Source organism: Cajanus cajan, chromosome 4 (assembly GCF_000230855.2).
Source record: "Cajanus cajan strain Asha chromosome 4, NIPB_CcT2T_4, whole genome shotgun sequence".
Classification (NCBI taxonomy): domain Eukaryota; kingdom Viridiplantae; phylum Streptophyta; class Magnoliopsida; order Fabales; family Fabaceae; genus Cajanus; species Cajanus cajan.
In genome coordinates this window covers 61,989,295-62,003,135 of record NC_138520.1, presented here as the reverse complement: position 1 = coordinate 62,003,135, position 13,841 = coordinate 61,989,295, and the positions used below count along the sequence as shown (strand labels likewise).

General features: G+C 32.2%; 2 protein-coding genes across 3 annotated transcripts; both read left to right on the top strand.

Annotated features, from left to right (window-relative positions):
- Positions 1-535: 535 nt before the first annotated feature.
- LOC109815923 (uncharacterized) lies at positions 536-4,931 on the top strand. 2 transcript variants are annotated; one of them, XM_020380742.3, is made up of 6 exons: positions 536-711; positions 792-864; positions 2,371-2,484; positions 3,066-3,690; positions 3,846-4,571; positions 4,695-4,931. In XM_020380742.3, the coding sequence occupies exons 4-6, from the start codon at positions 3,076-3,078 to the stop codon at positions 4,800-4,802; spliced, it is 1,449 nt and encodes a 482-aa protein (XP_020236331.1). In that variant the 5' UTR covers positions 536-711; positions 792-864; positions 2,371-2,484; positions 3,066-3,075; the 3' UTR covers positions 4,803-4,931. The 2 variants fall into 2 exon arrangements, with proteins under 2 accessions (XP_020236331.1, XP_020236330.1); XM_020380741.3 differs by having other exon boundaries at positions 3,028-3,690.
- Positions 4,932-11,876: 6,945 nt separating this feature from the next.
- On the top strand, positions 11,877-12,369 carry LOC145957426 (uncharacterized). Its single transcript, XM_083073688.1, has 2 exons — positions 11,877-12,242; positions 12,355-12,369. The coding sequence occupies exons 1-2, from the start codon at positions 11,877-11,879 to the stop codon at positions 12,367-12,369; spliced, it is 381 nt and encodes a 126-aa protein (XP_082929814.1).
- Positions 12,370-13,841: the final 1,472 nt, after the last annotated feature.

The window sequence follows — 13,841 nt, the reverse complement described above, 5'->3', positions numbered from 1 at the left end:
TTTTAATTTTTTTTAAAATTTGCAGATTTGATCTATAAATTAAAAAATTTAAATTTAATAATTGAATCATAAAAATTTAATGTAAAATATGAGTTACGGAATGAAAGAAATCTAGATAAATTTATTCTTTAAGTAAATAAATCTCTCCTTGCATTAGGAGGGTTAAAACAATACAATTATAAATTTTAGGATTTACTAACTATTATTTTATTTAATAAATTTTCAATTAAATATGAATTTTTTAAAATTTATTATTATTATATTAGAAATTCTTTAATCTTAAATTATATATACAAAATGTTATATTAATCTAATATGATTTGATACTTAATTCTTATAAAATAATATTGATATAATATATTTTAAAATATACTAAAATATAAATATTTTAATTATCTTGAAATTATTGTTTAATTTTAATTAAATTCGATATAAACATATAAATTTATAGAGTGATATAATATTTAATAAAAATAATACGGATGTAATTTAAATTATACTCTATATAAATTTGGAAGAAAAGAGAAATCTCGTGGGAATAGGGAATCATATTCATATATGAAGAATTTGAGTCGAAGAAAGGGAAGAGAGATCGAATAGAAGTGATCAAATAGTAACGCCGTTTCAGTCAACGCACCACTTTTTGCTTCACTCATTTTCTCCCCAAATCTCATTTCCACGATCATCGCTTTACTCATTTCCACGATGGGTGTCTGTGCTTTCACTACCATCTATTATCTTCTTTCTCGTGCTCACGCTTTTCGTTGCTCTAATTTCATTTTAATTTTCAGAGCTAAATTGGTGTTGCTGCTTCCATGCTTTCAGTGATTAGGGATTAGGAATCTCACTCTCGCGTTAGTTGTTGTAAGAGAAAATTCCTATTCCATTCTTACATTACCAAATATGCTAACTTATTTGTGTTAAACTGTTAATACTTGAGTTCATCTGAGTAATTAATAGCCTCAAAGTTTATCTGCTCACACGTTGAAATTTATAAACTATCTTACGTCAGTGCCTCAGTGGTGAAAGACCATTTTGTAATCGTTGATTGTCATTGTTATTTCTTCATAACAAGCTAATTTGATTCTGATGTAGTTGCGTTATGTATTTCTTATTTATAATCAGGAACAACATAATAATTATGAGATGTAGCAGCCAGACACTTTAATTTCCTTTATCATTTTATAGAAAAATCAAAAGGCACGACAGATTCCAGCTTCTTAAAATTAATAATTATATTCCAGCTAATATATGCAGAGATGTCGCTGACGCTATTATAATCATATTCCCATTTGACACAAATGGTTAGGATAGGGTTCGAGCTTGTATTTCTTATGATGCGAGTTCCATACTCCCTGTTATTATTATCCTTAAAATCTTATTTTGTGGGTATATGTATTCATTGAGATCCCTTGGTTCTAGTGGTGAAATCCCTCTCATGGTCCTCTGTTAACAAGTAAAGTTCTAAGTTAAATTAGACATTACTGAACCTTGATTATTTACTTAGTGGATAGTAATCTCTGATCTAAGGATCATCGGTATGTTATTTACTCCTTGTCAAGTAATCATGAGAGTGTCATTCCCAATCTAGCATTTTAATGACAAAAAAATTAATATTCTAGTCTCCCAAAATTAATAATTGGGGTTGAAATAGAATGACAGAATTTTAATATCCAGAATGTGCATTAATAAGAAGAGTCTAACTTCATATTGATACATGAATTTGAGCTGGTGAGATCAAAACATTTTTGCTATAACAAATTTCCATCACCTTTATAGTTTATACCAATTATTTGGGACCTAGTGTGAAAACCTGATATATCATGATGATAACTGCTAAGATGTCAAAGCAAAATTACTAACATACTTTTAACTTCCAAAGACAATCCATAGAAGTATCAATTTATAAAAGTCTATCCAATTAAATCTTGATAAACCGCAGGAGCTTATGGCAACCTGCAATTATAGACAGATTTATAATTCATATCCTATACCTCCCGATGTTATTATTGCCAGGGGCAAACAGAAAACAGAGAAAAACAAGAGCCTCTAAGCAAACACAAACCTAATTCACGTAGACAAACTGGACAAGTTGGTATTTTTGTACAACCAGGCGGAGGAATCCTGGCAACTTCTGCATATTCTGAACACTCAATTGATTCGGAACAAAGTTTGTCTGAAAATGTTTTATGATCAAAGAATACTTAGCTACAAAGAATATTTTTGCAGCTTACGAGTTGCCTCTTTAACTCCTGTTATGCATGTTGAGGCTGAGTTTGTTTTAGCAATTAGCATGATCAAACTATTGTTGATTAAGTGGAAGTCAACTACCAACTATTAACTTATTCTTTCCTGGCTGGTGTTTCACAGGTCATTAAAATTGATTCTGAAGGTGAGTTCATCTGCAGTGAGTTACACAGGCTATTCAAGCTGTAGGGACTATCCAATCTGAATTTAAAAAAATATATATATATTTGTGCTGAGGTAAGTTCATTATAATATTATTGTCCATTTAGGTATTAAGACAGGTAATATAGACCTTTTATGTCAATAGTTAGAACTCATTTAAGCTCTTTCTCCTTAAGCTTTCTGTTAGAAAATGTTCCCGTTTAATCAAAATCTTTAATACATATTCCAGCAGAGGCATGCTAACCATGCTTGTGTAAATGGTTAGAAAGATACACATGGCTCTTTCCTCCATTCTTGTTACTTTTTTTTGAATGATAGAACTCCTTGATGGATTCCATATTTCCTCGCATTATTAGGTGTTTGGAAAATTGGCAAGCCAGTAGCAATTGGCCTAATCTATTTCTTGGCCATCTCGATTACTTGGAAATGCAAAGGTCTTTGCATGTTGCACTTTTTCATGATTTCAATAAAAACTAATTAATTTCTTATGCAGTAGTGACTGGTCAACATACACTTGCTTATATGGATTAAATTCGCTTCTCACATTTTGCATCCCTGTATAGAGTTATACTCAAAACGTCAATCAGAGTTGTTGTCAATAGAAGATCTTTGTTTCAGGTTTTGAAAATTTTCCAATTTTGCTTCTTGTTTGGTAGTTCTCCGACTATGCCTGCAACTCAAATAGAAGAGCAAGTTTCCTTGAAACTTCTGGTAAATGAAAAGACCAACAAAGTCATACTTGCAGAGGCAGGGAAGGACTTTGTGGACATTCTCTTTAGCTTCTTAACAATGCCTTTAGGAAACATCGCCAGACTTGTGCAGGAGTCAGATATAGGACCAGTTGGAGTTGGTTGTTTAAGTTCATTGTATGCAAGTGTGACAAATCTTCGCAAGTGTCTGTTGACAGTGACGTGTGAAGAAATGCTATTGCGGCCAAGAAACTCATCGGTAGAATATTGTAGGAGTCTGAAACTTAACATTGATGATACTGAGCCATTGAAGTATTTCATGTGTACGAACTTCCCTAGATGCAGCCATGGCCTTTTGAGCACTTTCAAAAATGAAAGATGCAACTGCGGGAATCTTTTGGCTCATGCAGTTTCTGTCAAAAGAGGCGAAGTCTACAATGGATTTGTGAAGGATATTGCAACTTTTATTGTCATGGATGATCTAGTTGTCATTCCAAATGCAATGGATACAAGCTTTGGTGTCTTACAAAAATGTGGGGTAAAAAGATTGAGTTCAGTACAAGAGATGACTGTGAATATCACGAAGAAAAAGGTTACTTTTTATTTGCATTTCTGTATTGATTGGTTGTTGGTTCCTTATTATTAATATCTCTGTACATGTATCACTTGCCAATTTTTCTTTTCAACTCATTTATTACTTAGTTCCACGCCATAATGTGATTTTATTTTTATTATCCTTTTATACAGGTCCTGGATCTGCTAAAATGTGCTTTATTATCCAAGTCAACTCTGACAGATTTGTTCTTAGTAAAGGAACCATTGCTCAATAATAAATCAAGTTTTGATCCTCCTATTGTTCAAAACAGTAGTACTATCCAAATCAAAGTGAAGGTAGTTATGAGAAAATCAGATGGGAAGGTACTGTTTGCTCAAGGGGAAGAAGATTTTGCAGACTTCCTTTTTAGTTTTCTCACTTTCCCGTTGGGAGGAGTAGTTCGCATGTTGGGAGGACATTCTTCTATAGGCAGCATTGATGGATTGTACAATAGCATAGATGGCTTTAATGAAAACAAATATTTGGTTGCAAAGGAAATGAAGAACAGGCTAGTTGATCCTGTCCTTGCGCCACAGTTCAAATTAAACCTGCAGATGTTTCCAATTCATGAACAGGCTTCGCCATATTATCGGTATTATCAGCGTAGTGGTAATATAGACAGAAGTCCTCTCTATATAGCTAATGGATATAGGAGTAATAATAAGAATAATGAAACTTACAAAGTCATGAAATTAGTGGATCTCAAGTCATCTGGTGGAAGTCTTAAAGGTTATGTCAAGGGTCCAGCACTGTTCATGGCAACTGATGACTTGGTTGTGGAACAAATGTCACCCATTTCGGGTGTATCTTTACTCAAGCGTTTAAAGACACCAATGAATGATGTGGAGGAAAAGATTGTTACCATTGGCATCAAGGAGGTAAGATGGAGTTTAAAACTATAGCCTCCCTAGTTTATCATGCTTTTGTTATCAGCTTAGTCTGATTTTCTAGCAGATTGTATATGTAGCAGTTACTCACTTTACAACGTTGCCTTGGTGCAGGGTCTTAGCATATTGAAAGCATCTTTAACCTCAAGATCAGCTCTAACAAACGGTCTCGGCCACTTGTTATTGTTACCTGAAGTTATGGAGCAGAAATGGTATCATTAACATTATTTTGTGATGGCTGTCAAAATTCTTGCTTTATTGTGTTCAAAATTTTCTGGTTTTTTTTTTTTTGAATGACTAAAGTTATTCTGTTTTATACTAGTTTGAGTGACATGTAATAATTCTCTGCAAGAGCGTTTTTATTTTCTTTCCTGTTTCGAAGTATACTTTATCGTTGGAGAAAATTATTTAAGTGGATAACTAACTACTTTGTAAAACAATTTTATTATAAAAAAAAATAAGAGAACAATCTTTGACCTATCCGGATATAAAGAATAATTGTATATATTCCTATAACTTCTTATTAATAGTTTTATTTAATATAAAGATTAATTAATTTATTCTTGGCAATCTAAAAGTCTTTTCAATCAAAATTTGTCATGTATGTAAAGTTTGTTGCTCAAAATTGAGTTTTATAATAATTACTATAAAAGCTATACAAAGATGAATTATGATTGATTAATAATGGTTTTTTTACATTAATAGTGAATATCTATTAAATTCTTGAATAAAATAAAAATTACTCGTTTTATTTTATTTATTTTCTTATGAAGTTAAATATCTTAATGCTTTCATTCAATATTATTTTTACATGACATTAATATTAAGAAAATATTATTATTAAAGATAGCAAGACAATTAATATGAAATTAATATATTAACCTTTTCAGTTAATATTAGTGGTTTTGTATGTAGTCAGATAGGAATGAAAATAATTAGAACCTGAATAAGGTATTCTAATATCTGTTTTCATACTCATTTCAAACTTTTTTATTTTTTATTTTTTTTATTTAGAACAACTCATTTCAAACTTACTCGTACTTAATTCTATTCTTTTGTAGGTAGAAACTTAAAATTTTATCTAATTCGTTAGGTACTTATATACTATAACCACTACTTGTACTTTCTTTAAGTGCAAAGTTGCGACAAAATTCTAAACTGAGAAGAAGTTAATATTCAATATTAATTTAATATAATTTAACAAATCTTATTTTACTTTTTTTTTTTATCATTGATCAAATTTTTATAATTAAATATTTCTAACATTTTATCATCAATATATAAAAAGATAAACTCATTTAAAATCTATCATTTAACAAAGTAATTTTTTTAAGTATTTAACATAGTTAATATCAATTAAACCTTTAATTTTTGGAAAATTATATTCAACAACAATAATAATTAAAAGTAATGTCAATACTGTTTTAAAAACAATGCTTGTATTTGGAAATAAATAAATAAATATAATTTAATATTTTAGTATAATATGTATTATTTTTAAATTATATTCATACATAATATGTCTTAATTATACTTTTAGTCCTTATGTATGATAATTGTACGATTTTAGTCTCTCAAGTTTCAACCGAGTAAATTAGGACCCTTAAATATTGCAATTCTATAGTTTTAGTCTCTTCATCAATCTTTTGTTAAAATTGTAAATTTTTGTTGATGCGATACTTATGGGTACATGACGCTTGATTAAGTAGATGACAAACACTCACATGAAACAAAAATATTTCACATGAAATTAAGATTAAAAGAAATGTTAAAATGTGAAAGATAAAAATTGAATCCCCCTCACCCTTTCCTCCAACAATAACACTGAACCATTAAACCAATGTATAAATGCAAGAGGAGATATGAACAATAATCATAAGATGTATCCAACTCTATTACGTCATGGTGTTAAAAGAGGTGTTAAAGCAAGTATGGGAGTTGGGAAAGGTTGTGGGTGTCCAAAGCAAAGTTACGGAGATGGAGATTATGTTATCATTGGAGAAGATGGAAAAATGAGACAAAGTAGCATGTGGAATAGTGAGTCTTGTCGGGGAGAAAAAATGGGGAAATGATAGCCAGAATTCATAAGGGGAAGAGGAACAAAATCATCATGAAGATCCTATCATATAACGCAAGGGGCATTGATGGAAGCCTCAAGGAGAAGGAGGTGCATAGGTTGATGGTAGAAAATATACCAAATATGTATACAAGAATATAAACTTGTTAGTGTGGATCAGAAGTTTGGTAGGCAATCGTGGGTTGCAAATGATTTTCTCTAGTCTTTTAAACCTTCTAACGGGAGATTTGGTGGGTTAGTAGTGCTTTGGAGAATGAATAAAGTGGCGGTTTATGATATATTTCAAGGAACACACTTCTTAGGGTATAATAGGGACTTGGGGAACAGAAGGTGCAATTTATATTGATGAATATTATTTATAGTCCATGAATTGTTCCATAAAAAAGTGTTTAGGGAGAAAATTGTTAATTTTGGAAGGGTGAATGAGTGAGACAAAATGGTGCTTAGTAGAATATTTTAATGCAATAAGGAGTGAAAAATTAAAAAAGGGGGTGTTGTTTCACATTCAAGACAACAGGAAATGGTGCCATTTGAATCTTTTATTAGAGAAGCAAATTTAGTAGATATGTTGTTGGTGGATTGAAACTTTACATGGTACAAAGATGTAGGGTTGCTATGAGCAAAATAAACAGGTTTTTTTTTTACCTCTGGAAGAGTGGTTATGTTTATGGCCTAATAGTTCTCAATGGGATTGAAGAAAGAATTATCAGATCATTGCCCTATTTTCCTTCATGATAAGGATACTTTTTGGGACCAAAGCCTTTTAGGGTGCTAAATACTTGGACTGAAGTGGAAGGTTATGCAAAGTTTATTAAGCACTAATAGAAATATATTGTCGTGCGAGGAAAGAAAGCTTTCGTGTCACTACAACAAAATATACTTTTAGTGGCATTTAATATAATTTTTAGTGGCAATAAAAATTGTTACAAGATCTTTTACTGACATTTTTACATTAGCCATTGTATGCAGTGTCACTAAAGCATTTAGCGGCAATTATTCAAAATGCTGGTAAAAACCCTTATAATGGTCGAAAAAAATGTATATCTTTTTGTGACATTTTTTACTTTCTAGTCAGAACTTGTAAGATACTTTCTAGTTGATGTGGGACTTGTAAGATGAGTACAAATAAATAATTACTTTATCTCTAGTTGATGTGGGACTTGTAAGATGAGAGTTGTCTTTCTACTTATATATTCTTTTTAATTATCTTATTTCTAATTGATGTGAGACTTTAAGATGAAGGTTATCTTCTAATTATATATATATATATATATATATATATATATATATATAATTATTTTCTTATCAATAGTCGACCCTCTTAAGTTTAAGGATTATTGAGTTTGATAATAGTGAGTAATCTCATACTAATTTAATCCTACATAACAAACTTGTAAGGTGAGAGTTATTATTCATTTATATACTCTTTAATTATTTTATTTCTAGTCGATGTGGGACTAAAATTTTTCTTAATAAATAATTGTCGCTAATAGTAAATTTTGGTGTGATATAAATATATTTTTAGTGACCATTATATATTAGTCACTAATACTTTTATTAAATAATAAAACAAAGGCAATTAATTTATTTCCGGTAAATAATTGTCGGTAAAAATGAATTTTGTTGTAGTGTGTTGAAAGGAAAAATTGAAGATCTTGGAGCAAAGGTTGAAAGAATGGAGTAAGTCACATGCTGGTAATATGGGGGAACACATCAAATAAGAAAAAGATGAATTGCATATGTGGGATTTGAAGGGTGAGGATAACGATTTAATGAGGAATAACAAGATAAATGGAAGTAAAGCATAAATAAAAGATTTTACTTGTTATAAAGGAAATGTGGTGAATTATGACAAATGTCTTGAAATCAATAGATGAAAGAGGGGGATGCAAATACAAAAAAAATCATAACTACATTAAAAAAAAGAAAGAGGGTGAATGAAATTTTAAGTCTAGAGCTGGGAGAGGGTGAGGGTGCATGAAGTAAAATAGTTAGAAAAAGGGATTGCAAGTTATTTTTCTAAGCATTATGTCAAGTGAGTGAGTCAAGTGGGTAATTTGGATGGTATTGATTTTAAAAGAATTGATACAAAGGCAGAGAAATCCCTTGTGGCACCTTTTGGGGAGGATGAGACCAAGGCGGCAATGAGGGATTGTGATAGTTCGAATAGCCTTGGTCCATGTGGGTTTAATTTTGGCTTCATAAAAGAGCTTTTAGAGGACACCAAATCATAATTTATAGAGTTTTTGTCATAATTTCATGCAAATGGGCATTTGGTAAAGGGATCAAACAATTCTTTCATAGTTTTGAAGGAATGTCTCCAAAAGGTGACAAATTATTGACCTATTTCTCTACTAAGGAGTATGCATAAGGTGTTGGAAAAAGTTCTTGCAAATAGAATAAGGAGAGTTAAACATATGGTTATTAGAGACACATAATCTGATTTTGCTATAAAAAAAAAGGCAAATTTTGGACGAGGTTTTGATTGTGAGTGAATTAGTAGAAGAGGCAAGAAGGTATGGAAAGAAAATGGTGTTGCTTAAAGTAAATTTTGAAAATGTGTATGATTCGATAGATTGGGAGTATCTATTTTTTTGTAATGGAGAAGATGGGTTTTCCATGGAAGTGGGGGCAATGGATTAAGGAATGTTTATTGCTCCTCTAAGAATACATTCAAATTCTTTTTCCTTATCTTCCTAGATCACTTTTGCATATGAAGTTAACTTTTAATCATTAAAGTGGCGTATCTACAATGACATTCCAACATTCAAGTAAATATTCAGATTACAGCAATAAATGCTATTTTATAAGTAAATAGTGTAATAAATAAACAGTGATACCTCTTGAATAATCCCCTATTTATACTACTTTTAGTGGGTTTTTAGGTTAGTGGGACTTGGATGTAATTATCAGTCAGGTAATTCGAGTTTTAATAAAGATTTAAGGTATTCATTATTTTTAATATTAATGTTTAAGTGATATTTGCTAATAATTCATTCGTATTTGCTTTAAGTATTCGGTTCTTGGAGAAGCCAAATAAGGACTTAATTTATAGATAGGTCGAATGGTACTCGGCCTCTAATAGGAGGCGATGCATCTCATTTTTGCCATATGGTGCAAGGGTATTTAATTACATAGGGGGTGCCCCGAGTATATTTGCCCTTAAGCCTCGAAGGGGAACTTTGAAGGGGTTTCAACATTTTTTTGTAAAAAAAAAAAAAATAAATAATTATTATATCCTTAAAAAAAGTGCATGATTGGATGGCAATCTTGACTATGATTGAGGGGTGACTTGTTTGAATTTAAGAGATTGAGCAATTATGCACATTGATTTGTCATCACAAGAGGTTTTGTCATTGTGTGCTCTACGCCGAGGGGTTCTTGTTGGTGATCAAGTCTGCATCATCCTTCATCTCGTATAAGGTATACTTTTTTGTCATGCTTCTTGGTTTGGCCAAAGCTTTGAGGGATTATGATTAATGGAAGTGAATGGTTAGAAGGGGTGCATTTTTGAAACATTGTTAAGTTCTGCATCTTGGTAGACGTCAAGGTTAGAATATGGGCTGACATCTTCATGCTCGATTTCAGGTATGTCGTTAACAATATGCTTGACCAAAGGGTACGTGGTTGAGAGTCACTCTTCACGTGAGGTTGTCACACGAGTGGGGTTTCTAGTAGATGATGACGTCATGGGATGTAATGATGTTGTTAAGGACGAGGACGCCCAACATAAGGCGTCATTTGATCCCAAAGGGTGGATAGGTGCCAAGGGAGAGGTTGTTGGCATATACGTCATTTTGAAAAACTGTTTTTGCAATAGTAGTACGTTTGTAACAGTCACGTAAAAGGAAACAACGTGCTTCCGATTTTTACGTTGCTTTCCTGATTTTTTTACTTGCTGTAGTTAACATATCATGAATGTGGTTCATTTTTCAACCCATTATCAAATAACTTGCGGATATGGTACCGTGATTCCCGCACATTTTCTCCAACGTTCAAAGAGGCTCTACGATGGATTAGAGTTCTATAAATTGAACGCGTATCTCTGTTTTGGGTCCCTGAGCCTACTCTCATCTTCAGTATACAACACCATCGCGTATTGAGAGCAAGGGTTCAGAAACTTGAAGAAACAAGCGAACAACAATGGCTGGAGGTTGGTCTTTTAATTTTCGCAATTATGAGAATGATCTGAACGTGTTTGTTTTTTATTTTTGCCATGTTTAGATCTTTAAGAATATTAGTTCTTCATTTGGTATCAGAGCATGTTAATCCTGTGCCTTGTTTTGTATCGGGTATTTTTGGGTATCTCTTTTCAACCCCATAATTGTTTCTAAAACTGGAGAGGAAGAAGATGATGGTTTTTCTAACATTTTTGTAATTAAAATGGTGTTTTTCGATGTTCAAAACATGCAAAAATGGTCGGGTTTTCGTTTCGGGTCCGCGGGTCATAAATGGGTAAAACTGACCCGTCTCAAGGTTGAAGACGATTAAAACGCATTGTGTTTTCGCGTTTTGTTTATTTATTTGCTATTGACATGCATATGTTTTATTTTTAAATTGTATCATACATCTGAGATGAAACGCTTGGTGCAGTGGTTTGTTCACTTGCGATATAGCTGTCATGGCATGGGTTCGAATTATGTAATGCTTTCTTATATTTATTTTATTTGATATTAAAATAAAAATAAGATTTATTTATTTTATATTAATGTTTAGTGATACATATAATTTTAATAAGTTAGAGAATAGCCATAGCATCTTTAATTAATTAAAATTATATATATATATATATTTAAAGATCACATTAAGAAAAACATTAATTGTAATTAATTATGTGTGATATGATGAAATCTACCCACAGGAAATTTCTTACATTTGTATGATTGATTAGGATAAAATTATATATTATATTTCTTAATTTACCCACAGGAATTAAGAAAGGGAACATAATTTGATAGTTTTATCATCAGGTTACATGAGTCTAATTGAATATGACTTTAGCCCACAGGAAAGTTTTATGTCACTAGATTCGTTAAAAGAGACATGTTTGCATTGGTAAAACATACATTTATTTTAGTCTCAAGTTATGATGATGAACATGTTTTTGACATTTGCAGTTTCTCAATCTATGAATATTTCTGATATCAAGTGTGGCATTCCCGAATTAAAGGGTGACAATTATAAGGTTTGGAAGGAGAGAGTTTCTTCACTTAGGCTGGATGGACATTGACTATGCTATTAGGAAACCAGAATCACCGGGTATTACTGAGACCAGCACTCCAGATGCAGTTGATCTTTATGAAAAATGGGAGAGGTCAAATCGTCTCTCTGTGACGTTCATAAAGACCAACATTTCTGCTGGAATTCGGGGTTCTGTTGACCAGCATGACAATGTCAAGGATTTACTAAAGGCTATTGATGAACAATTTACCACATCTGATAAATCTCTTACCAGCACCCTTATAATGCAGTTTTCATCCTTAAAGCTCACTGGGATTAAAGGAGTGCGTGATCATATCATGCGCATAAGGGATATTGTGGCTCAACTGAAAGCTTTAGAGGTTACCATGTCTGATTCTTTCCTAGTGCACTATATTTTGTGCACCTTGCCTCACCATTATTCCCCCTTTAAAATCTCTTACAACACACATAAGGATAAGTGGTCTATTAATGAATTGTTGACCATGTGTGTTCAAGAAGAGGAAAGGTTAATGATGGAAGAAGGAGAGCAGGTGCTCTTAACTGCTTCTTTTAAGAAAAAGAAGAATCAAGATAATAAGAAGGGAAAGATTCTAGCTCAACCAATTATTAAGAAAGAATCCAAGTGCTTCTTTTGTAAAAAGAAAGGACACATGAAGAAGGATTGTTTGAAGTTTAAGAATTGGCTGGAAAAGAAAGGTAGTTTATTTGCTTTTGTTTGTTATGAATCTAATATGACTAGTACTAATCATAACACATGGTGGATTGATTCCGGATCTACAATCCATGTTTCTAATACCTTACAGGGTATGCAAAACCTAAGGAAACCGATGGGAAGTGAGCAATGCATCTATTCAGGAAGCAAGATGAGTTCACATGTGGAGGCCGTTGGGACATGCAATTTAGTTTTGAGCAGTGGTTTTATTTTAAATTTAGAAAAGACTTTTTATGTTCCTAGTTTTAGTAAAAACTTGATTTCTATTTCGCAACTTGCACCTTTGGGTTTTTCTTTTAAATTTATGGATTCTGGTTTTACTTTGTTGAATAAATCCAAAGTTATTGGTTTTGGTGAATTACGTGATGGTCTTTACTCTATTAATTTACAAAATAATGACGCTGCTTATAATTCTATGCATGTTTCTTCTGGGTTAAAACTTTGTGTTATGAATGAGGATTCTTCTATGTTGTGGCATCAGAGATTAGGACACATCTCCATTGATAGAATAAAACGATTAGTAAATGATGGAGTACTTAGTACTTTAGATTTTGCTGATTTTGAGACTTGTGTGGATTGCATCAAGGATAAGCAAACTAACAAGTCCAAAAAGGGTGCCAAGAGGAGTTCAAACATACTAGAAATCATTCATACAGATATTTGTTGTCCGGATATGGATGCAAATAGTCCAAGATACTTCATCACCTTTATTGATGATTACTCACGATATATGTACCTTTACTTACTTCGTTCTAAGGATGAAGCCTTGGATGCCTTTAAAGTTTTTAAGGCTGAAGTAGAGCTACAATGCGAAAAGCAAATTAAGATTGTGAGATCAGATAGAGGTGGAGAGTACTATGGTAAATACACAGAGAATGGACAAGTACCCGGTCCATTTGCGAGATTTCTTCAAGAACATGGGATTGTTGCCCAATACACTATGCCTGGTTCTCCAGATCAAAATGGTGTGGCAGAAAGAAGAAATTGAACATTAATGGATATGGTGAGAAGTATGAGGAGTAATGCAAAACTTCCTCAATTCTTGTGGGCTGAAGCACTTAAAAAGGCTGTGTATATAGTAAACCGAGTTCCAACCAAGGCTATTTCAAAGACACCTTTTGAGTTATTCAAAGGTTGGAAACCCAGTTTACGACATGTACACGTTTGAGGATGTCTGTCTGAAGTAAGGATTTATAACCCACAAGAGAAGACACTAGACCTGAGGACTATTAGTGGGTATTTCATTGGATATGCTGAAAAGTCCAAAGGG

Coding starts and splice junctions, on each gene's coding strand:
- LOC145957426 (XM_083073688.1), top strand. CDS start 11,877: ATGGACATTGACTATGCTATTAGGAAACCAGAATCACCGGGTATTACT.
- LOC109815923 (XM_020380742.3), top strand. CDS start 3,076: ATGCCTGCAACTCAAATAGAAGAGCAAGTTTCCTTGAAACTTCTGGTA. Junction 3,691..3,845: donor TGAATATCACGAAGAAAAAG/GTTACTTTTTAT, acceptor CCTTTTATACAG/GTCCTGGATCTGCTAAAATG. Junction 4,572..4,694: donor TTACCATTGGCATCAAGGAG/GTAAGATGGAGT, acceptor GCCTTGGTGCAG/GGTCTTAGCATATTGAAAGC.